The 26,375-nt window shown below is 38.5% G+C and overlaps 1 protein-coding gene across 1 annotated transcript in view; it reads left to right on the forward strand.

Annotated features, from left to right (window-relative positions):
* Positions 1-20,524, forward strand: part of LOC144440421 (uncharacterized) — a 60,136-nt gene extending 39,612 nt beyond the window's left edge. Inside the window, exons 3-4 of the mRNA XM_078129793.1 lie at positions 14,582-14,791; positions 20,325-20,524. Of these exons, the coding sequence (XP_077985919.1) occupies positions 14,582-14,791; positions 20,325-20,524 (410 nt within the window). The remainder of the gene's footprint in view (positions 1-14,581; positions 14,792-20,324) is intronic.
* Positions 20,525-26,375: the final 5,851 nt, after the last annotated feature.

A 26,375-nucleotide genomic window follows, 5' to 3' on the forward strand; every position in this document is an offset into this window, starting at 1 on the left:
CTGGACCTTGTCAATACAAAACTAGACCTCTGTCTCTGACGTACCAAACTGCTGTCTTGTATTATCCTTTAGTCTGAAATAAAAGTAACGGTTAGTCTGAAACGTATACTTGCTGTGCGTTCTGCTCGTTAAGTGTAATTTATTGGGGTGCGAGACGTTAACCTTGTTGCGATCCCCGATCGCTCCATACTTACTGAACAGATATTACGTGGACTTGGACTCACGGGGCTATTTGCTGGTGGGACGGGATTCGAATAAGTTCTCACGGTAGACAAATAGCACGCACGGGGCACGAGTGCGACATTGGTGGCAGCGGTGGGATTTCAGTAAGGGAGTGAATATCATACTTTTCTAGGGCAGTCCAAATGGCTTCCAATTTTAGCACGCTACCAGTTATATCGGATGACGACGAGGTTTTCGAAGACAGTTTTAGCGAAGTTCAGTTCAAACAAATGGAAGGGAAAATGAAGGATACTGAGGGGCCTTCTGAAATTACCAACCGGGAAATGCAAACTTCTAGTGGGTATTTTTCTGCCTCTCGCATGGTACCTTCACCATTGGGGAAAAAGGAGGAAGTAGGAGAAATTACAAGTAATTTACCAGGGCTGTCAACCACATCACCCGGTACAAATACTAAACCTCCGGACGAACAAGGGCTAACTGTAGTACGGAAACGACAGCGAGTCATGACAGGGGAAATGGAGGAGAGCTCTCGGGGTAAGCCTGTCTATTTTGACAGTGCTGTACACGATGAAAGTAATAAAATCTCACAGAGATATACGTATAAACCTAACGACGACAGAATTAGGGAGAACGAACCGACTGTTACCAAATACACTGATCTACGGACTCCTGGGTTTGATCTTGGTGGAGGGCTAGTAGGGCAACGGAGATCCAGGGGCACACACGCAGAGAGAAATTCGCGGGGACAATTATTCTCTCCGGTGTACCGATCTACACCACCGTCCTTGATACAGTCAGGGGAAAACTGTATGTACACAACGCCAGGAGGCGAATCGGCCGCTAGAGGGCGTTCTACCAAGCGCAGCTATCAACGTTCACATTTATGGAGGTAGCTAAATGGTCCAAAATTGAACAGTTGCGGGGCAAAGTGCTAGATCTAGCACTTCGCCACTTTTTGACAAAGTGCTAGATCTAGCACTTCGTCAGTTTTCGCTAAAGTGCTAGATCTAGCACTTTGTCAAAAAGTGGCGAAGTGCTAGATCTAGCACTTTGCCCCGCAACTGTTCCGATTATGAATTCTTTGTTACATGCATTTATGTGATCGGCCACCAACACATCCTAGGGGCGATATATCTAATGGTCAAAATTGGGCGGACGGCGATCCGTCGGGCGATAGGCATCCGTATAGGGAACGTGACGACACAAACCACACCGGGGATATTAAAGACGATACTCCGAGACCAATTCTAAGGAGAGAAAGACGATTGATATGGAGAGACCAATTCGAGGGGAGGGGTATACATTTACCAATAACTTCTCGACCGGTTATTACGCCAGATCGGTTTGATGGAAAATCATCTTGGCGAGACTACCACCGACACTTTGAGTCGTGTGCTAGGTTAAACAATTGGAGTTACGAACAAATGGCTAATTTTCTGGCTGCATCTTTGCGTGGATCAGCACAGAAAATATTAACCCGAATTAACATGGACGAATCAAATTATGACACTCTGGTCAACTTATTGGAAAAACGCTACGGAGCTTCAGGGCAAGCCGAACGACACCTGATTCAGCTACGATGTCGGAGAAGACGACGGGACGAAACACTGGCGGAGTTTGGTCAAGCAGTTTTGGAATTAACGGAGTTAGCCTACCCAGAACTGGATGCAATAGCAATCGACAAATTAGCACGTCAGTATTTCATCGACGCAATACCAGATGCTAATATACGGGTAGACTTGTTCAGGGAGAGACCACGATCTCTAGACCAAGCCATCCAAATTGCAGTACATATCGAGTCGTTTTTACAGGCTGAGGCGGACAGAAATGGTAGGAGACACCAATTCACCCGATCTATAGAAAATGACTACGAAGATGGGTTATACCCGAGAGATGGGGACAACAATGACATGGAAACTGGTCCAAGCTTACGAGAACTTTGGTCTGTCGTCCAGGCAATCAAAGATAAACAAGTTAGAAACCAACAGGCCAGAATGAGGAGGGGACCAATTACTTGCTATGGGTGTGGACAAGAGGCTAGGGCCATATTCGTCGCAATTGTCCAACAAACTCGTCTCAGCAGGGAAACGAGGATCGACCAAGCGTGAGGGCCAACGCTCGGTCAGGAGACAACGACTGGCCCAACCAACTAATAGCCAGACAGTAAACCAGCAAAACGCTGCTAGTGACAAACTACTCACTAATTCATATATAGCACGGAGTCCTTCATTCTATGTATTGGCAGAAATATATGGAAAATATGGACACGCTTTGATTGACACGGGATCCGAATTGACACTAATCTCACCAGGGGTATACCGCGCTATGAATAAGGAGACGCGCCCTACACTATCGTCATCTTTGGTACAGGCTTACCAGGCAGATGGGGTAACGCCACTACGTATACATGGGGAGGCCAGATTTGCCATAAAAATTGGTCCAAATACGACAATAATGCGTGCCATAGTAGCCGACATGAAGGAGGACATTCTATTGGGCAATGACTATATACTTACGGCACCAGCAGAGATACGGGCACACACGCTGAAACTGGGTTTCTACGAAGGTAAAGTTCCTCTATTGGACAACCGAGATGGCGACCGTTTTAGTGCTCGAGTAGTAGTGGCACAAACAATGACAATTCCGGCCGGTCACGAACTTGTAATCTCAGGCTATCTCACAAGACAGATTACATCTGGCGCTTGGGGTATAATAGAACCGACCAAAGCGAGAACACTCGATGGTGAGGGGATCATTGTAGGACGAGTATTGATAAAAACCAATACGCGTAAAGTTCCAGTCAGAGTTATGAACATCAGCGAAAATGCTCAAATATTATCCAAGGGTACTACTATAGGAATCGCCAGTACAGTGGACCTAACGGAGACACCAGCAAAGGATGAACCGTATTACGTTAGACATATAACAACTGACGGCCCAGACGAGATCGTACCGCCGCATTTACGATCTGTATTTGACGACGCCATTGCAGAGGTTGGGCAGGCATATAGCGGAACTATTGCGGGCTTCCTAACTCGATGGAGGGACATATTTTTGAAGGACAAACCGATGTCGGTCGAACAAACTTGGCAAAACACCACATCGAAACTGGGGGACATCCACCAATTCGGCAACAACCAAGGAGACAATCGCCATGGGCACGGGGTGAAACAAAGAAATTGGTGGACGAAATGCTAGTCAAAGATGTGATCGAACCATCCAACAGTCCTTGGGCGGCACCAATAGTTTTGGTAAAGAAAAAGGATGGTAGTACTCGTTTCTGCGTTGACTACCGCCAACTAAACGATGTTACAACTAAAGACGCATACGCTATACCATGAATTGAAGACAGTGTTAATGCGCTAGCTGGGGCAAAATGGTTCAGTACGTTAGACCTCACGAGTGGGTACTGGCAGGTTGAACTGGATGACAGTGCCAAAGAAAAGTCTGCATTTACAACATGGAGCGGGCTTTACCAATGGAAAGTCATGCCATTCGGTTTATGTAATGCCCCTGTGACTTTTCAGCGACTAATGGAGAACGTCCTCGCGGGACTACAGTGGGAGATCTTACTTCAGTACCTGGACGATGTGATAATTCACGCAAACTCAGTGGACCAAATGTTGAAACGTTTAGAAGCCGTCTTCACACGACTCCGCGAAGCTGGGTTAAAACTGAAACCAAGTAAATGCCATCTATTCCAGAGATCAGTCGAATACCTGGGTCACCAAGTATCCGAAAGTGGTATCGAAACTTGCCCGGACAAAATCAAGGCAGTAAAGGACTGGCCAACACCTACCAGTGTTCATGAAGTAAGGGGATTTCTTGGGTTAGCTTCGTATTATCGCCGCTTCGTACCAAACTTTTCAACAGTTGCAAGACCAATGACCAGACTGACCGAAAAGGGGCGACCATTCGAATGGGATGACGAATGTGACCAGTCATTCACAACGTTAAAGGGGTACCTAACCAGCTCACCCATCCTCGCATATCCAATACCCAACGCTCCGTTCATATTGGACACAGACGCCAGTAACTTTGGCATTGGTGCGGTCCTATCGCAAATTCAAGATGGAACCGAACGAGTAATTAGTTATGCCAGCCGCACATTAACCAAGCCGGAACGTAACTACTGTGTTACGCGTAAGGAACTTCTAGCAGCTGTACACTTTGTGAAACAATTCCGACCGTATTTGTATGGTCAACATTTCACACTCCGAACTGATCACAGCTCACTACGTTGGTTGGTGAACTTTAAAGAACCAGAGGGCCAGTTAGCCAGGTGGCTACAAGTACTCAGTGAATACGACTTTACCATAGAACATCGCCCTGGGAGGAAACATCAAAATGCAGACAGCTTATCAAGGAAGCCTTGTAAACAATGTGGGCGTAACCATGGAAACGCCCAAACAGAAAACCCATTACCAATCGTAACTGGGGACCGCACCACTAACCAGGGGGAGGCGAACTATGATGTAAGGGTTACCTCCGTACGAGATAAAACTAATGGAGATGGAAATGACGTAAAGGAAACACGTGTCATAAAACTAGAGCTACAATGGCCAAAAGAGAAATTAAGGGAACTACAATTAGAGGACATTGATATAGGACCCGTCCTCCAACAATTCGAGAAGATGACCAACCCTCCAGTGTGGAAAGACATTTCACACATGTCAACGGCAACGAAACATTACTTCGCACAGTGGAAACAATTAAAGGTGATTGATGGGGTGCTATACCGTCGCTGGGAAAACACAGATGGCAGCGACTATCATTACCAATTAGTATTACCAACATCCCTGAAGAGAGATGTGTTTGCTGAACTCCATGGGGCCAAAACTGCCGCACATTTGGGAGTGTACAAGACCAGGGCCAAAATTAAACAACGGTATTTTTGGTACGGTTGCACATCTGATGTACGATCTTTCGTGAGACAGTGTGACGTATGTGCTGCTAGGAAGAATCCCACTAAATACCGACGTGGGCCACTACAGCAATACATTGTTGGTCGACCAATGGAGAGGGTTGCTTTGGATATATTAGGACCACTTCCAGAAACTGACCGTGGAAATCGGTATGTTTTGGTAATTGGGGACTATTTCACCAAGTGGATAGAGGCGTACCCGCTTCCAAACCAAGAGGCTACTACCGTTGCCAGTAAATTAACACAAGAGTTTGTGGCCAGATTTGGAGTTCCCCGCCAACTTCATTCGGACCAAGGGAGAAACTTTGAGTCTCAGGTAATGGCCGAAACATGTCGTTTACTAGGAATTGACAAAACGAGGACCACACCTTATAATCCAAGGTCAGACGGACTGATCGAACGCTATAACAAGACGTTAATGCAAATGGTATCAGTTCTAGTCGACCCAGACCAGTCCGACTGGGATCTGGTTATCCCATTTGCAATGATGGCGTATAGGGGATCAGTACAGGAAAGCACTGGAGAAACGCCAAACATGTTAATGTTGGGAAGGGAAGCAGAACTCCCTATTGACTTACTATGCGAGCCATTACCAACGGCCAATAATTACAATACTGACTGTGCATTAGAACTGCGTGAACGACTTCAATCAGCGCACTAAAGGGCCAGGATACAAAAAAGTGCTGTAGCCCAAAAACGTGGATCCGATACTGGACTTCACGGTTGTAAAATCAAACCTAACCAATTCGTGTGGCTTCGAGTTGAGGCATTTCCGAGGGGAAAATCTAAGAAATTGACAGCACGACATTGGGATGGTCCATACTTGGTTTTACACCAACTATCAGAAGTGACTTTTCGCATACAGCGGGGTCCACGATCGAAACCAAAAGTCGTCCACTATAACAGACTGAAACCTTATGAGGGAACCGAAACTGAAGAATGGGGTCCCTTGGTACCAATTCAGATGAAAACTAAATCCGAAGATGACCAAAGTACTGAAGGAGATAACCACCTAACAATGAAAATGGATGACGTTCTCTCTCAAGACGGAGAGTTAACAAAGTCTAGCAAGGAGACTGAAGGCACCAACCATAAACTGGAGGAATCTCGACCTAAGGACGGAAAAATGTTCGGGCGTTATCCAAGACGGGTAAAGAAACCACCTGACCGGTATGGCAATTGGTTATATACGGTTGATGGCATTGAAAATGATGACTAGATTAATGGACAATTATTACTGATACCTCGGACACGAACGGCGACGAAAAATGTATATAATTTTATGGACAAACTTTACAAGAATTACTTTATGTAATTTGTACAGGAAACAAGGTATTTTAACAGAATACGTGTCAAGGGCGGACACAGACACTGGTTGTATTGCAATGGGTAATCTAACTATTTTGCTGGCTATTGCCTACGGTGGCTAGGGACATTACCAGGGGTATTTGCATACGGCAAATGGCAGTGATGACAGATATGTACCAGAAGTGTTGAAGATGGAATGACAATTTCGATGTCGTGGGGGACATTCCTTGGGTGGGAATGGATATTCCAGACGTCTTCCAAAATTTGGGAGAAATGTGATTATTCTGTGGATGAACTCTTGAAGGAGTAACATGCCTCTCTGCGAAAATTTTCAGCGTTCGTTTACTTCGAAAAGTACTTTGGCGGACCATGCTGAGAAATGCAGCGGTGTAAACCCGCGTACGAGGTATAGCTGTACTCAGTGCAGGGGCTCCTACTTGATGAAGAGAGATCTGCAAAAACATGCGTGTCCTGGTCGGACACTTACGGAGAATAGGAAGGAGGTAACCCGGGTGGCAGTAACCCCCCCCCCCCACCCTTTTGTACCTGCAGAAAGTTCCACTATGGGCGGAACTAGTGATGGAACGAGAACTACGAGTCAGGATGTAGTTTCTAATGCCTTGTTTATGTCGACAGACGAGGTTGGATGTACGAGTTTAGAGGACGAGTTGGGTGCCGAACCCGACATACGACTGTGTGAAGAGTCGGAATTGTCGTCAGGTTCGGTGGAAGAAAATGTGTTGGGTATTGCTGAAGCCGAGAAGCGAGGGGAGCCATCCTACAAGGTAATCCCATTAGAACGACAGGGGCCAGACCCACGACGAAGTCAACGTGTGATGAGCTCAACCCACATCGATCCAGGGAGTTCGACAAGTAACCACGGATTCGCTCATCTGAGCGACGGTAACTTGCCAACGAACACCTTGCTAGAATCTGTTGAAGAGATGGTGGAAGCCCGGGAAACTCGTGAGTTCGTCGTCGGAGTAGTAACAAAGGAGAATATTTCTAAACGAGTGTACCGTCTGAGGCCCCCGCGTACTGAATGTAATCTACCAACCGGAGACGCTGTCTCCATGGCAACCCCAACCGACTTCGCAAACGCTATTGCTGAGAACCCAGGACAGAGGAAGAAAAAAAAGAAGTCGTAAAGTTTCCAGTTACACTAAAAGTGACGAGACTACGCGGATGGAAAAGCTGATATAAATTTCCTAAAAGATGGAGCTGACATATATCTACAGTGAATCGTCGACGGACCATAATTTTATGTGTGTGTAGAGAAGATGCGTCAACGAAAAAAAACTTGTGGAATATTGACTTTTGAGTTGCGAGCTAGAACTATGCGAACTTTTGAACTTTATAATTTAGACCATCTCTTTTTATTGAGATACATTAACAATATTTGAGTCGAAAGTTATTTTGGGATTTCCACGATGAAGACATTGTAAGTGTGAGTTTTATTTTCGTAATCTTTAGATTTTACCATGAACTCCAAGATGAGTAAGTATTGAGTTTCTATTTTATTGTTTTTTTTGCATTTGGTACGTCAAACTTTGGGTACGCATATATCTATACTTTGATTAGAATGTTTCCATTATGTATTAAGTCTAGGGGGACCTAAGACTTTTTGGTGGGGGGCTATGTGGCGGTCGGATGATATCCTAAGCCAAGTATATAGTGTTAGGTTGTTTTCCGTTGTTTCCTACAGTAATTACGACGTGGAGTTTGACCGGGAGTAACACTGGAAGTCGGCTACACGGTAACCTTCAGCCACGTAGGCAGGTCACATGGGGTATATTTTCCCGCTATTCCCAAACATGGAATACGGCCTCGAAACATGAGTCTTATTTGTAGTCCATTAGCTTAATTTTGGCGGGGTTTTAGTGTATAAAAAGGGGAGAGTTTCCGAGATTTCGTTAGTCAACCTGGGGACTCACTGGATGCTGTAATTTCGGGGAGAGAGTACTCCGTACTTTCGCTATTTCGTAGCCGACTTCTCCACACTCACTGACCCGGTAAGCTACACTAGTTAGCCCGTCGGCCTGGTTCGTATATGTGACTGTGGTAGATGCTGCACGAGTTGCGAGTTGTATAGTGGGAAACTGGACCTTGTCAATACAAAACTAGACCTCTGTCCCTGACGTACCAAACTGCTGTCTTGTATTATCCTTTAGTCTGAAATAAAAGTGACGGTTAGTCTGAAACGTACTTGCTGTGCGTTCTGCTCGTTAAGTGTAATTTATTGGGGTGCGAGACGTTAACCTTGCTGCGATCCCCGATCGCTCCATACTTACTAAACAGATATTACGTGGACTTGGACTCACGGGGCTATTTGCTGGTGGGACGGGGATTCGAATAAGTTCTCACGGTAGACAAATAGCACGCACGGGGCACGAGTGCGACATATACATACATACATACATACGTACGTATGTATGTACGTGCATACATGCACACATACATACATACATACATACATACATACATACATACATACATACATACATACATACATACATACACACATACCTACGTACGTATGTATGTACGTGCATACATGCACACATGCATACATACATACATACATACATACATACATACATACATAATACATACATACATACATACATACATACATACATACATACATACATACATACATACATACATACACACATACCTACGTACGTATGTATGTACGTGCATACATGCACACATACATACATATACATACATACATACATACATACATACATACATACATAGAAATGCATAAGGAACGGGTGATACAGTCCGAATCAATAAATGCAATTTTACCTTTCGATTCAAAATTCTTTATCAAGGATATCAAGGCACGGCATTATGGAATAGAACGACAACCGCGCGAGTAGTAATTAACGGTTAGGTACGCACAAAAATATGGCAAGCCGTTAAGGCCAAAAGTATCATCATAACATACATACATACATACATACATACATACATACATACATACATACATACAAAGACTAAGAGTTATATTGCCATCCACACAATAGAAATATATTAAATCCATGTGGTGTTGTTATCTATACTGTATACAGTACAGCAGTATAATGACAATAAACTTGTAGCTTTTAATCTAATATGCTATTCACCTGGTGTTAGAAAACATCATTGTTTTAAAACCTACTTATGATGCAACACTATACTCGTATACATCTTGTAGTACTGTGCAGTCAGTCAGTCAGTCAGTCAGTCAGTCAGCCAAACAAGGAAATTGCAATGCACCATGACTTGAAAGACAGTCACAGTACTTTAATATTACAAGTCATGTACATTATAAACCAAACACAGCGTGCACAGAAGGTCTTATTCAGATAATATCATTCTCCAGGCCACAGCATAGTTTTACACTAACGCAAAATTACGTAATATTTGCGACAGTGCCGTAAAAAGGCCTATGGTTTTACGACGATATAGGCGCTTAAATAGACGTGTATGTGTTTGTCATTGTAGTACCTTAAAAAGGATGGGTCGATCGCTTACGATTTTTAAAAAAAAGAAAGAAAAAGAAAGTAAATTTATGCGTACTTGTTGGTTATAATCATGCTAGCAACAGTCTAAATCACTTAGAAATGAGAATGAAGTCTATCAACCATGACTTAGAAACCATTTATTTTATTTAAGTCCTAAAATTTCAGCATTAAATCATAGTTTTATTCGAGATACACGTTTGTGATGTTGCCATTTGCTATCGGTGATATCATGATGTTTTAGATGGCGTCTATTTTTAAAAATAAAATACTTTCACTGGATTGAAGGAATATAGGACGTGTCGAATCATACCATAGAGGGGGTCATGTGAAACATAGACACAAACAACTTAATGACGATTTTCTAGGATCAGTTCAATTATCATAATTAAGTGGTGAAATATTGGTCGTTCTCTGTTAATATCAACTATTTGATTTAGTGGTGAAATATTGGTCGTTCTCTGTTAATATCAACTATTTGATTTAGTGGTGAAATATTGGTCGTTCTCTGTTAATATCAACTATTTGATTTAGTGGTGAAATATTGGTCATTCTCTGTTAATATCAACTATTTGATTTAGTGGAGAAATATTGGTCGTTCTCTGTTAATATCAACTATTTGATTTAGTGGTGAAATATTGGTCGTTCTCTGTTAATATCAACTATTTGATTTAGTGGTGAAATATTGGTCGTTCCCTGTTAATATCAACTATTTGATTTAGTGGTGAAATATTGGTCGTTCTCTGTTAATATCAACTATTTGATTTAGTGGTGAAATATTGGTCGTTCCCTGTTAATATCAACTATTTGATTTAGTGGTGAAATATTGGTCATTCTCTGTTAATATCAACTATTTGATTTAGTGGTGAAATATTGGTCGTTCCCTGTTAATATCAACTATTTGATTTAGTGGTGAAATATTGGTCATTCTCTGTTAATATCAACTATTTGATTTAGTGGTGAAATATTGGTCATTCTCTGTTAATATCAACTATTTGATTTAGTGGTGAAATATTGGTCGTTCTCTGTTAATATCAACTATTTGATTTAGTGGTGAAATATTGGTCGTTCTCTGTTAATATCAACTATTTGATTTAGTGGTGAAATATTGGTCATTCTCTGTTAATATCAACTATTTGATTTAGTGGTGAAATATTGGTCGTTCTCTGTTAATATCAACTATTTGATTTAGTGGTGAAATATTGGTCATTCTCTGTTAATATCAACTATTTGATTTAGTGGTGAAATATTGGTCATTCTCTGTTAATATCAACTATTTGATTTAGTGGTGAAATATTGGTCGTTCTCTGTTAATATCAACTATTTGATTTAGATTTGACTTATTTCAGCAGAAGAAAAAGATTTCAATATACAGAAAACAATTACAACAGATAAAATAAATGTTATTGTGTTGGGATAACACAGAAAAGTTAAAAACTTGTATCCACTGTGGTCCCACATAGAACAGACAAACTCAATTTTACCAAAATACAGATTAAACTCACATGAGACAAAACAACAATCAATAAAAAAGAAAGTCATCCTTTACACATCGATCCATTAAATCATAAAAATATCCCTTTTCAACCTTTTCTTAAAGAGAGTACTAGATGTTACGCTCTGTACATTACTTGGCACTTTGTTCCATTCCACACTGGCTGTATAAACAATACTATTCTGATAAAACCCCAAAATATATAGAACAATGGCGCTGTAACGTTTGTGACAATTAAAAAAAGGTTTATCCACACCTACCTATCCATCATCAACTATAAACCAGTCTGAGATAAAAACAAAACAAAACAAAACAAAACAAACAAACTTCCTTACACAAATACATCCAAAAAGAAAAATGTCTTTATTCTATGAGCACTGAAAATTGTTCACTACTATGGTTGTCATTTTAATGTAGAATCGATTTTTCTGGGACAATCGGGTGTACTTGATGCCAAATTACCCCCAAAATATGTAGCACAATGGCGCTGTAACGTTTGTGATAATTTAAACAAAATGTTTATCCACACCTACCTATCCATCTTTAATTGGTGTTACCCATGCAATAATGTACCGTTATTTTAGTGTTGCTGTGTGCAATTTCTTAGCTGCAGAGTGTCTATAAAACATGTTTGTCTACTTGCCTATCTGCCAATATTGTTACCTTTGCCATATACACCTTTATTTGGTTGTTGCTATGGGTGCGATCTTGTTGCTAGACAAACATTGGATCATTTATTAAATGTTTCTCTGCATGCCTACCGATTTTGCAATATGCCTAATTGCCAATGATGGCTAATTACAGAAATTAGGCTTTAGTTAATGATAGGTAATTATGGTAATTAGGCTTTAGCCAATGACAGGTGTTATGGTAATTAGGCTTTATATTAGCCAATGACACATATTATGGTAATTAGGCTTTAGCCAATGACAGATATTATTACTATTAGGCTTTAGGTATGATCTCTCTCTCTCTCTCTCTCTCTCTCTCTCTCTCTCTCTCTCTCTCTCTCTCTCTCTCTCTCTCTCTCTCTCTCTCTCTCTCTCTCTCTCTCTCTCTCATTATTACAGAAAAATCCCTGTCATACTAATTTTGAGCTCTAACAACTACGCCACAGGGATGCGATGTAAAAAAGGTTTTCTATCAAACTTTTGAAACGGGAAGGGTCATATTTTAGAGGAAGGACATTAAGGGAGGGTAACGGTTTAGCACAACGGACTGGGGGGGGGGGGGTCACATTTTATGCCACAGACAGGGCCAGATTTCCCCCGGACCTCGCCTCATTAATTATTAAAGGATTCCTAATATAAATGTTAATGAAAATTAAACACCAAACTCGATTTATAGTTGATAGCGTTTGTCCATTTGATTTATTCTCAATGATAGTTTTGTCTTTTTTCTTCCGTAAGGAAGAGATATATTAGTGGGTGAAAGATTGTTGTGTGTGTGTGTGTGTGTGTGTGTGTGTGTATGTGTCTGTCTGTGTCATCGTTTTCTCAAAAACGATTGGCTCAATTCAAATGGAATTTTGTACACATGTTCCGCAGGGTAATGGCAAGTACTGATTAGGTTTTGGTAAACATTCCATGAATATTAATGAGCAATTTACGTAATTAATGGTTTTCGGTAATTAGCCTATATCTGAAGAATGCACTCTTCAAATTCATTATAACTTGGTACATACATTTGTGATACCAAGTACACCTGTCCTGAAAATGTTGCTAATTTAGCTTTTAGTTTTAATAAGTTATTGGCATATTTTCGATAGGCCACAAAAATAAAAAAAATAGTTTCTTGTCAGGAAATGTTGGCTAAAGTGGTGTGACTTTATCACCATTTTCTAAACCAGATTTAAACTGAATGCCTTCCGTAAGGGCAAAGTTTTGAGATTGTCTTTCCTATAGACATTTGTTGGAATACAACAGAACATATACAATAAGTTATTTTTTCTCATTGATTGCTATTTGCCCATTGCTGTTAGTGATCTGGCCAACCTCAACATGTAATGTGAAGCTTTATAGAACATTGTAGCATACAACTCACTCAGCTCCCATCACTTAAGTACCCCCCAACCTGCGTTAATTTTATTCTTCCCTAAGCCAATTCAGTTTGCAGATAAGGGAAAACACAAAAGTAACTCTCCCTACATTAATTGCCACCAGTGAAGACAACTGCAAAACTAATCATGAACTAGCCTATGACATCTGCCCCACATACACACTTGCTGTAAAGTACTAAATAAAAAGAACAGTAACTGCAATGATAAGTAGATTGATTAACATTTGTTGAGAATGTAAAAAAAATAATCGCATCGTCCCATCACTTTAGACAACATTTCGTGATCGTGACGAGAAACTATTTTTTCTTTTTTAGTGGCCTACCAAAATATGCCAATAACTTATGAAAACGAAAAGCTACATCAATAATATTTTCAGGACAACTGCGCTTTGGTATCGCAAATGTATGTATCAAATTATATTGAATTTGAAGTGTGCATTCTTGAGATATAGCCTAATTACCGAAAACTATTAATTATATAAATTGCTCATTAATATTCATGGGATGTTTACTGAAACCTAATCAGTTCTTGTCACTACCCTACAGAACACATGCAATAAATTTCGTTTGAATTGAGCTTTTTAATTGAGCAATTAATGTAGGGCAGAGTTACTTTTATGTTTTTCCTTTCATCTGCAAACTGAATTGGCCGGACAAATATGAAAAAAAAAATTAACGCGGGAAGGGGGTACTTAAGTGATGGGCGCTGACCAGAAACAATTTCTTTTGGCCTTTAAAACTGTTTCTACGGTGAGTGTTACGCTACAACGTTCTATAAAGCTTCACATTACATATTGTGGTTGGCCAGGAGATCACTAACAGCAATGGCAAATAGCAATCAATGAGAAAAAATAACTTATTGCATATCTTCTGTTGTATTCCAACAATTGTCTGTAGGAACGACAATCTCAAAACTTTGCCCTTACGGAAGGCATTCAGTTTAAATCTGGTCTTAATTTTTTCCACCAAAAGTTTTGTTAATGTGTTTATTTCTCTCTCTCTCTCTCTCTCTCTCTCTCTCTCTCTCTCTCTCTCTCTCTCTCTCTCTCTCTCTCTCTCTCTCTCTCTCTCTCTCTCTCTCTCTCTCTCTCTCATTATCAGAACACAGACGTAAACAGAAATCCCGAAATGCAAATGCACATGCTTCAAAGCAAGTCGATGGAAATGGAAGTTCAAGTTTTACCGGAAGCTGTGTTGTTGCCATACCAACCATGATACATCAACAATGGACTGGTATCCTAGAGACACTTATCTTTATAGCGGCATGTAAAGACTTTTGTTCGTACACGTCAACAATCGCCAAGTCACAGAGTACGTAACATGTATATACCAGTTACACACATTTCCAAAGAGAACATGTCTAAAGACACACATCTACCAATAACACGTCTAAAGACACACATCTACCAATAACACGTCTAAAGACACACATCTACCAATAACACGTCTAAAGACACACATCTACCAATAACACGTCTAAAGACACACATCTGTCAATAACACGTCTAAAGACACACATCTACCAATGACACGTCTAAAGACACACGTCTACCAATAACACGTCTAAAGATACACATCTGTCAATAACACGTCTAAAGACACACATCTACCAATGACACGTCTAAAGACACACATCTACCAATGACACGTCTAAAGACACACGTCTACCAATAACACGTCTAAAGATACACATCTGTCAATAACACGTCTAAAGAGACACATATACCAATAACACGTCTAAAGACACACACACATCTGTCAATAACACGTCTAAAGACACGCATCTACCAATGACACGTCTAAAGAGACACATCTGTCAATAACACGTCTAAAGACACACGTCTACCAATAACACGTCTAAAGACACACATCTGTCAATAACACGTCTAAAGAGACACATCTACCAATAACACGTCTAAAGACACACACACATCTGTCAATAACACGTCTAAAGACACACATCTACCAATAACACGTCTAAAGACACATATCTAAAAAAAGTCAATACAAACTGAAAGATTCATTGACGTGTGCACTATCACTATTTTTAGTCACTCGATACAATGTAGTTGCTTGTAAGTCCCCGCCGGACGAAGTCCGGAACAGGGACTTATGGATTGGGTTCCAGCTGTCCGTGCGTCCGTGTGTCCGTCTCCGTCCGTCTGTCCGTCCGTCCGTCCAGAGCTGTTTCTTGGAGATGCCTGGACCGATTTTTTTTCAAACTTGGTACAGGGGCAACATACAATGGCATACATATGCACGTCAATTTGTTTCATGATACGATCCAATATGGCCGCCTAGTAGCCATTTTGTTTGCAAATTTTCCCTGTCTAAAGGCATAACTCAGACATGCTTGAACAGATCTCATTCAAAGTTGGCATTAGGACAGTGTTCTATGACATACATGTGCATATCCATTTTCATCATGATATGATCCAATATGGCTGCCTGGTAGCCATTTTGTTGGTGAATTTCCCATGTCCAAAGCCATAACTCAGATATGCTTGAACAGATCTCATTCAAAGTTGGTATTAGCACAGTGTTCTATGACATACATGTGCATATCCATTTTCGTCATGATATGATCCAATATGGCTGCCTGGCAGCCATTTTGTTTGCGAATTTTCCATGTTCAAAGCCATAACTCAGACATGCTTGAACAGATCTCATTCAAAGTTGGTATTAGGACAGTGTTCTGTGACACACATGTGCATATTCATTGTTGTTGTGATACGATCCAATATGGCTGCCTGGCAGCCATTTTTTTGCGAATTTTCTATGTCCAAAGCCATAACTCAGACATGCTTGAACAGATCTCATTCAATTAAAGTTGGCATTAGGACAGTGTTCTATCACATACATGTGCATAATCCATTTTCGTCGTGATACGATCCAATATGGCTGCCTGGCAGCCATTTTGTTTGCGAATTTTCCATGTCCAATGCCATAACTCAGACATGCTTGAACAGGTCCCCCCCATACTTGACCCATCCTTTATTGTTGAATGTATTATTCCATCACGTCATCTTGAAGAGTAGGGATGTCCCATGTCCAACGAGGAGATACAACATGAGTAGGCATGTTCCATGGCCAACGAGCAGACACAACATATCTAAGTCTGTTTGATTTAGGTTCACAAGTGTTGTTGCGTGATCAGAGTAGTGATATCAAGAAAATGACAACATAAACTGCCAGTTCCTTAAAACCCAATCATAGCGGGGATTATGTCATTCTCAATGACTTGTTTAGGGAGCGATTAGTTTTTACGGCCGGGGGGGGGGGGGTGGCACCTCAATTTGGGACTCAAAGAAGGGGGGGGGATGATTTGGTGATTGATTCAAACTCATGTACTGGGTCTTCTTGGCATTGACCATTAGTTCAACTTTTGCAGCATGATGTTCAAGAGCCAGGAGTAGCTCCTGTGCTTGTTTGACCATGTCCGAGAGCATGCTAAGTCATCAGCAAAGCCAAGATCTGTTATGACCTGTTGACTGTCTTGGTTTGATGGTAAAGCCAATCACTTCTGCTTTGTCCTCTGATATGGCATTTCGTAGACAGTAGTACAATACAATACAATACAATACAATACAATACAATACAATACAATACAATACAATACAATACAATAATGAAAAGGAATGGAGCAAGTGTGTCGCTTTGTAATACTCCTGCTTGAATTGTGAATGCCCCTGTTGCTCCGTATGGTGAGATCACCTTCGCCCATGTTGTCTCATACATGCTCTTTATTGGTGAGACAATTTTGTTTGGGTTTGGGATGCCATATGCTGACAGGATCTTGCTTTTTCCCTCTGTGAATACTGTTAAAGGCTTTTCTGAAGCCCACAAACTTTTGCAAAATAAATATAACGCTTAGCAATAACAACATTTAATAATGATGACAGTTGTTCATCACCAAGGATGATTTTTCTTGCATTTGGAATATTAACAAGTCGTACTTTCCTTCTCCATAACACATAAAATCCATCCCAAAATTGCATAACAAATTCACAATCATAAAATACATGAATTTTACATTAGTAGGTAATATGTTGTGCAGTATTTTAAGATGAAAAGCCCTCAATTTATTGTCAATTGTTAACGTGATCTGGGAGGAATAAACTAATGTTCTACGATCCATTTATTAATATGTTGGGATTTAAATATATATTGCTTTTATATATATTCCACCTCTATAAATGGTTCCAATTATTGTTGCAGCAATACTTTGAACTTCATATATATTGCTTTTATATCAGACATTGACATTCCACCTTTATCAATGGTTTCAATCATATGGACCATTCCACAAAAATTTATAAATTAACTTGTTAATTTCCGTCAAACCACTTGGTGGGACATCAACCATATTCATCACATATTGAATTAGACGGATAGCCATATTCTGAATTATTTGAATCTGTTACTTGGCATAGCTATAGTATGAACTACATTGTCTTCCTATCAAAAATAACCTTCCTGTATTTGTGTTTTACTTATTCTCTGACACCATCATCACCAAGTTGAATACATATTGCCAGGTTACATATGAAACCCACTTTTGTTGTGCTATTGATTTACACCATAAACTACCAAAAATGAAATATATATGAAAACTTTTTTGGTGACAATTTCTATTTTGAAATCAGTGACATCTATTATATTCCATTATTCAAAACCTGTTCAAAACCGTTTTGGTTAAAATCAGCAATTCGGTCAATGAAGACAGGGGAGTTTTGAGTCAGTGCTATGATTATGAACAGGACGAACAATAACAATAAGAATGTTTCTTGGTTTCTTGTCAACAGATGTGGGGGGGGGGGGGGGGCGGTCAGTGTGTTTTTTTATTTGTCAGTGGGGGGGGGGATTGTTTGTTTTGTGGATGAATTGCAGGGGGGGGGGTCACTTCTTTTAAGTATAACATGAACAAAAGTCACCGGCACACCCCGGCCGTAAAACCTGATCGCTCTCTAAAGTGAAAATAGTTGGAATGTGTTTACAAGAAATGTACAACAATACATTTTAAAAAGAGAAGAAATATATTTAAAAAGGCAGAAATATTTTTTAAAAAATCAAATAAATTCGTACAACTAACATAAGAAAATAAAATGCAAATTAAAAATGTTCTTTTTGGCCTGCACGGCTTGCCATAGACAACGATCTTCCATACTTGGAATGAGCTGAAATGATTCCAATGAAATGATTTTTGGGGTTTTAATTGATTACTGTCCTACTGATAAGCAACACACATCGACATCGAAGTGTGTATAGAACCTCTATAATTGTTAGCACAACTGAACTGAGGTTCAGTAGTGCTATAGGGATCGCCCGGCGTCTGTCTGTCTGTCTGTCTGTGTGTGTGTGTGTGTGTGTGTGTGTGTGTGTGTGTGTGTGTGTGTGTGTGTGTGTGTGTGTGTGTGTGTGTGTGTGTGTGTGTGTAAACAACTTAAAGTCAAAAACCGCTGAACCAATTGCCACGATATTTGGTGGGTCCATTACCTTGGGTGTCTAGTTGGGAAATTGTTCAAATCAAAATGATCGCATCACAGGTGTGTGATTTGGGTCAAAAAATGTAATTTTTGGTCAAAAAACTTAAACTTAGAAACTACTGGGCAGATTGGTGCGAAATTTGGTGGGAACATTCTTAAGGGGGTGTAAAGTAAGATTTGTTCATGACGGGATGATTCCATCAGTGATATGCATATTAGGGCTAAAAATGTGTCTTTTTGGTTAAAAATCTATAATTCCAAAACTACTGAGCAGATTGGGCTGAAATTTTATGGGAATGTATCTAAGGATGTATGGACAAAGAAATATTAAGCATACAATGATTCCATGAGTAATATGCAAATTAGGTGTACAAATGTTCATTTTTGGTCAAAAACTTGTATCTCAAAAAGTACTTGGTCACCGAGTCTGAAACTTGGTGAGAGTGTTATTCTTCAAAACATTTTGACAAAATTGGCCCTAGCGACCATGACCACGCCCTTAGCAACAACCAAATGGCAGTATATTTTGGTCAAATAACAACATCATATGGTAGGCAAATGAGTAAACATTCAAAAAAATGTATGCAAATACCATAGCAACCATGACCACGCCCATAGCAACAGCCAAATAATCATGTATATTGCAAAGATGACAACAGGAATAGAAAGACAAATGAATAAACATTCAAAAAATGTATGCAAATGTGCCTAGCAACAAGACCACGCCCATAGCAACAGCCAAATTATCACATATATTGCAAAGATAACAAAGGGGATTAATAGACAATTAAATAAACATTCAAAAAATGTATGTAAATATGCCTAGCAACAAGACCACGCATAAAGCAACAGCCAAATAATCACATATATTGCAAAGATAACAACAGGAATAGAAGACAAATGAATAAACATTCAAAAAATGTATGCAAGTGTGCCTAGCAACAAGACCACGCCCATAGCAACAGCCAAAATGATCACATACATTGCGAAGATAACAATGGGGATTAATAGACAATTGAATAAACATTCAAAAAATGTATGTAAATATGCCTAGCAACAAGACCATGTCCATAGCAACAGCCAAATGATAGCATATATCGTAAAGATAGCAACATGGTTGGATAGGCAACTGGATAGTTATTCACCAAATGAACACTTATTGTTAGCATGTTAGCATTTTTAAAAACTGTACATTTGTGCTATAACGCCATTGGCGGTATTTTTTATTTTGCAGTGGAAGTCATCTATTTTATGTAAGGAAAGTCATGTCCATAAGTAAAATGCCAAGCTAACGTCAATTTCCCTATAACGAGGAACTTAATTAAAACATCGAGTACATATATCGCTATATCTTGCAGGAAAACAATTAGCCGTGAGTGGGTCGAGAAGAGGAGTGACTATGCCCTCTACGTTGGCAATCAAGAAGAATGGTAACACGGAACGAATATTGCTGATACCAAAGGCGATACATAAACAATGGTGTACAATCTTAGAGGAGGTCAAATCACTTGTTAAGGAACCAGAGAAGAACTCTACTGATTGTAAAGAAGGTATCTGACATTTGAATGTTGAGAGAAACTTCAATAGTACTTGTAGGATATAATTTGAAATCAAACTCTGTCAACTAGCTTTTGATAATTATGTAACAATACTTATACTATTCCAGCATGCCTATAACTATTAATCTTTGGCATATCAGCACTTGCTATTGTTTTATATCAATGTATGTCAGTTTGACAATGAGATGAGGAGACTTTAAAACACCTGCAAAGGTTTGTAGTTAGGGCTAATTGATGGTAGTAATGGTTTGTAGTTATGATGGTTGGTAGTTAGCATTAATTGATGGTAGTAATGATTTGTAGTTATGATGGTTGGTAGTGAGGGTTAATTGATGGTAGTAATGGTTTGTAGTTATGATGGTTGGTAGTTAGGGTTAATTGATGGTAGTGATTGTTTGTAGTTAGGGTTAATTGATGGTAGTAATGGTTGGTAGTTAGGGTTAATTGATGGTAGTAATGGTTTGTAGTTAGGGTTAAATGATGGTAGCAATGGTTGGTAGTTAGGGTTAATTGATGGTAGTAATGGTTTGTAGTTAGGGTTAATTGATGGTAGTAATGGTTGGTAGTTAGGGTTAATTGATGGTAGTAATGGTTGGTAGTTAGGGTTAATTGATGGTAGTAATGGTTTGTAGTTAGGGTTAATTGATGGTAGTGATAGTTGGTAGTTAGGGTTAATTGATGGTAGTAATGGTTGGTAGTTAGGGTTAATTGATGGTAGTGATTGTTTGTAGTTAGGGTTAATTGATGGTAGTAATGGTTTGTAGTTATGATGGTTTGTAGTTAGGGTTAATTGATGGTAGTGATGGTTGGTAGTTAGGGTTAATTGATGGTAGTGATTGTTTGTAGTTATGATGGTTGGTAGTTAGGGTTAATTGATGGTAGTAATGGTTTGTAGTTAGTGTTAATTTATGGTAGTAATGGTTTGTAGTTAGGGTTAATTGATGGTAGTGATTGTTTGTAGTTATGATGGTTTGTAGTTAGGGTTAATTGATGGTAGTGATTGTTTGTAGTTAGGGTTAATTGATGGTAAGGATTGTTGGTAGTTAGGTTTAATTGATGGTAGTAATGGTTTGTAGTTAGGGTTAATTGATGGTAGTAATGGTTTGTAGTTAGGGTTAATTTATGGTAGTAATGGTTGGTAGTTAGGGTTAATTGATGGTAGTAATGGTTTGTAGTTATGATGGTTTGTAGTTAGGGTTAATTGATGGTAGTGATTGTTTGTAGTTAGGGTTAATTTATGGTAGTAATGGTTTGTAGTTAGTGTTAATTGATGGTAGTAATGGTTTGTAGTTAGGGTTAATTGATGGTAGTGATTGTTTGTAGTTAGGGTTAATTGATGGTAGTAATGGTTTGTAGTTAGTGTTAATTGATGGTAGTAATGGTTGGTAGTTAGTGTTAATTTATGGTAGTAATGGTTTGTAGTTAGGGTTAATTTATGGTAGTAATGGTTTGTAGTTAGGGTTAATTTATGGTAGTAATGGTTTGTAGTTAGGGTTAATTGATGGTAGTGATTGTTTGTAGTTATGATGGTTTGTAGTTAGGGTTAATTTATGGTAGTAATGGTTGGTAGTTAGGGTTAATTTATGGTAGTAATGGTTTGTAGTTAGGGTTAATTGATGGTAGTGATGGTTTGTAGTTAGGGTTAATTTATGGTAGTAATGGTTTGTAGTTAGGGTTAATTGATGGTAGTAATGGTTTGTAGTTAGGGTTAATTGATGGTAGTGATAGTTGGTAGTTAGGGTTAATTTATGGTAGTAATGGTTGGTAGTTAGGGTTAATTGATGGTAGTAATGGTTTGTAGTTAGTGTTAATTTATGGTAGTAATGGTTTGTAGTTAGTGTTAATTTATGGTAGTAATGGTTTGTAGTAAGTGTTAATTTATGGTAGTAATGGTTTGTAGTTAGTGTTAATTTATGGTAGTAATGGTTTGTAGTAAGTGTTAATTTATGGTAGTAATGGTTTGTAGTAAGTGTTAATTGATGGTAGTAATGGTTTGTAGTTAGTGTTAATTTATGGTAGTAATGGTTGGTAGTTAGGGTTAATTGATGGTAGTGATGGTTGGTAGTTAGGGTTAATTGATGGTAGTGATTGTTTGTAGTTATGATGGTTTGTAGTTAGTGTTAATTTATGGTAGTAATGGTTTGTAGTTAGTGTTAATTTATGGTAGTAATGGTTTGTAGTTAGGGTTAATTTATGGTAGTAATGGTTTGTAGTAAGTGTTAATTTATGGTAGTAATGGTTTGTAGTTAGTGTTAATTTATGGTAGTTATGGTTGGTAGTTAGGGTTAATTGATGGTAGTGATGGTTGGTAGTTAGGGTTAATTGATGGTAGTGATTGTTTGTAGTTAGGGTTAATTGATGGTAGTAATGGTTTGTAGTTAGGGTTAATTGATGGTAGTGATTGTTTGTAGTTAGGGTTAATTGATGGTAGTAATGGTTTGTAGTTAGGGTTAATTTATGGTAGTAATGGTTTGTAGTTAGGGTTAATTGATGGTAGTAATGGTTTGTAGTTAGGGTTAATTGATGGTAGTAATGGTTTGTAGTTAGGGTTAATTTATGGTAGTAATGGTTGGTAGTTAGGGTTAATTTATGGTAGTAATGGTTTGTAGTTAGGGTTAATTGATGGTAGTAATGGTTTGTAGTTAGTGTTAATTTATGGTAGTAATGGTTTGTAGTTAGGGTTAATTGATGGTAGTAATGGTTTGTAGTTAGGGTTAATTTATGATAGTAATGGTTGGTAGTTAGGGTTAATTTATGGTAGTAATGGTTTGTAGTTAGGGTTAATTGATGGTAGTAATGGTTGGTAGTTAGGGTTAATTTATGGTAGTAATGGTTTGTAGTTAGGGTTAATTTATGGTAGTAATGGTTTGTAGTTAGGGTTAATTGATGGTAGTAATGGTTGGTAGTTAGGGTTAATTTATGGTAGTAATGGTTGGTAGTTAGGGTTAATTGATGGTAGTAATGGTTGGTAGTTAGTGTTAATTTATGGTAGTAATGGTTTGTAGTTAGTGTTAATTTATGGTAGTAATGGTTTGTAGTTAGGGTTAATTTATGGTAGTAATGGTTGTAGTAAGTGTTAATTTATGGTAGTAATGGTTTGTAGTTAGTGTTAATTTATGGTAGTAATGGTTTGTAGTTAGTGTTAATTGATGGTAGTGATGGTTGGTAGTTAGGGTTAATTGATGGTAGTGATTGTTTGTAGTTAGGGTTAATTGATGGTAGTAATGGTTTGTAGTTAGGGTTAATTGATGGTAGTGATGGTTTGTAGTTAGGGTTAATTGATGGTAGTGATAGTTGGTAGGGTTAATTGATGGTAGTGATTGTTGGTAGTTAGGGTTAATTGATGGTAGTAATGGTTTGTAGTTAGGGTTAACTTATGGTAGTAATGGTTTGTAGTTAGGGTTAATTGATGGTAGTGATTGTTGGTAGTTAGGGTTAATTGATGGTAGTGATTGTTTGTAGTTAGGGTTAATTGATGGTAGTAATGGTTTGTAGTTAGGGTTAATTGATGGTAGTGATTGTTTGTAGTTAGGGTTAATTGATGGTAGTAATGGTTTGTAGTTAGGGTTAATTTATGGTAGTAATGGTTTGTAGTTAGGGTTAATTGATGGTAGTAATGGTTTGTAGTTAGGGTTAATTGATGGTAGTAATGGTTTGTAGTTAGGGTTAATTTATGGTAGTAATGGTTGGTAGTTAGGGTTAATTTATGGTAGTAATGGTTTGTAGTTAGGGTTAATTGATGGTAGTAATGGTTTGTAGTTAGTGTTAATTTATGGTAGTAATGGTTTGTAGTTAGGGTTAATTGATGGTAGTAATGGTTGGTAGTTAGGGTTAATTTATGATAGTAATGGTTGGTAGTTAGGGTTAATTTATGGTAGTAATGGTTTGTAGTTAGGGTTAATTGATGGTAGTAATGGTTGGTAGTTAGGGTTAATTTATGGTAGTAATGGTTTGTAGTTAGGGTTAATTGATGGTAGTGATTGTTTGTAGTTAGGGTTAATTTATGGTAGTAATGGTTGGTAGTTAGGGTTAATTTATGGTAGTAATGGCTTGTAGTTAGTGTTAATTTATGGTAGTAATGGTTTGTAGTTAGGGTTAATTGATGGTAGTGATAGTTGGTAGGGTTAATTGATGGTAGTGATTGTTGGTAGTTAGGGTTAATTGATGGTAGTAATGGTTTGTAGTTAGGGTTAATTTATGATAGTAATGGTTGGTAGTTAGGGTTAATTTATGGTAGTAATGGTTTGTAGTTAGGGTTAATTGATGGTAGTAATGGTTGGTAGTTAGGGTTAATTTATGGTAGTAATGGTTTGTAGTTAGGGTTAATTTATGGTAGTAATGGTTTGTAGTTAGGGTTAATTGATGGTAGTAATGGTTGGTAGTTAGGGTTAATTTATGGTAGTAATGGTTGGTAGTTAGGGTTAATTGATGGTAGTAATGGTTGGTAGTTAGTGTTAATTTATGGTAGTAATGGTTTGTAGTTAGTGTTAATTTATGGTAGTAATGGTTTGTAGTTAGGGTTAATTTATGGTAGTAATGGTTGTAGTAAGTGTTAATTTATGGTAGTAATGGTTTGTAGTTAGTGTTAATTTATGGTAGTAATGGTTTGTAGTTAGTGTTAATTGATGGTAGTGATGGTTGGTAGTTAGGGTTAATTGATGGTAGTGATTGTTTGTAGTTAGGGTTAATTGATGGTAGTAATGGTTTGTAGTTAGGGTTAATTGATGGTAGTGATGGTTTGTAGTTAGGGTTAATTGATGGTAGTGATAGTTGGTAGGGTTAATTGATGGTAGTGATTGTTGGTAGTTAGGGTTAATTGATGGTAGTAATGGTTTGTAGTTAGGGTTAACTTATGGTAGTAATGGTTTGTAGTTAGGGTTAATTGATGGTAGTGATTGTTGGTAGTTAGGGTTAATTGATGGTAGTGATTGTTTGTAGTTAGGGTTAATTGATGGTAGTAATGGTTTGTAGTTAGGGTTAATTGATGGTAGTGATTGTTTGTAGTTAGGGTTAATTGATGGTAGTAATGGTTTGTAGTTAGGGTTAATTTATGGTAGTAATGGTTTGTAGTTAGGGTTAATTGATGGTAGTAATGGTTTGTAGTTAGGGTTAATTGATGGTAGTAATGGTTTGTAGTTAGGGTTAATTTATGGTAGTAATGGTTGGTAGTTAGGGTTAATTTATGGTAGTAATGGTTTGTAGTTAGGGTTAATTGATGGTAGTAATGGTTTGTAGTTAGTGTTAATTTATGGTAGTAATGGTTTGTAGTTAGGGTTAATTGATGGTAGTAATGGTTTGTAGTTAGGGTGTTAATTGATGGTAGTAATGGTTGGTAGTTAGGGTTAATTTATGGTAGTAATGGTTTGTAGTTAGGGTTAATTGATGGTAGTGATTGTTTGTAGTTAGGGTTAATTTATGGTAGTAATGGTTGGTAGTTAGGGTTAATTTATGGTAGTAATGGCTTGTAGTTAGTGTTAATTTATGGTAGTAATGGTTTGTAGTTAGGGTTAATTGATGGTAGTGATAGTTGGTAGGGTTAATCGATGGTAGTGATTGTTGGTAGTTAGGGTTAATTGATGGTAGTAATGGTTTGTAGTTAGGGTTAACTTATGGTAGTAATGGTTTGTAGTTAGGTGATGGTGATTGTTTTAGTTGATGTTGGTAGTTAGGGTTAATTTATGGTAGTAATGGTTTGTAGTTAGGGTTAATTGATGGTAGTAATGTTTGTAGTTAGGGTTTAATTGATGGTAGTAATGGTTTGTAGTTAGGGTTAATTTATGGTAGTAATGGTTGGTAGTTAGGGTTAATTTATGGTAGTAATGGTTTGTAGTTAGGGTTAATTGATGGTAG

The sequence above is a fragment of the Glandiceps talaboti genome, chromosome 9 (genome assembly GCF_964340395.1).
Source record: "Glandiceps talaboti chromosome 9, keGlaTala1.1, whole genome shotgun sequence".
NCBI classification, from domain to species: Eukaryota; Metazoa; Hemichordata; class Enteropneusta; family Spengelidae; genus Glandiceps; species Glandiceps talaboti.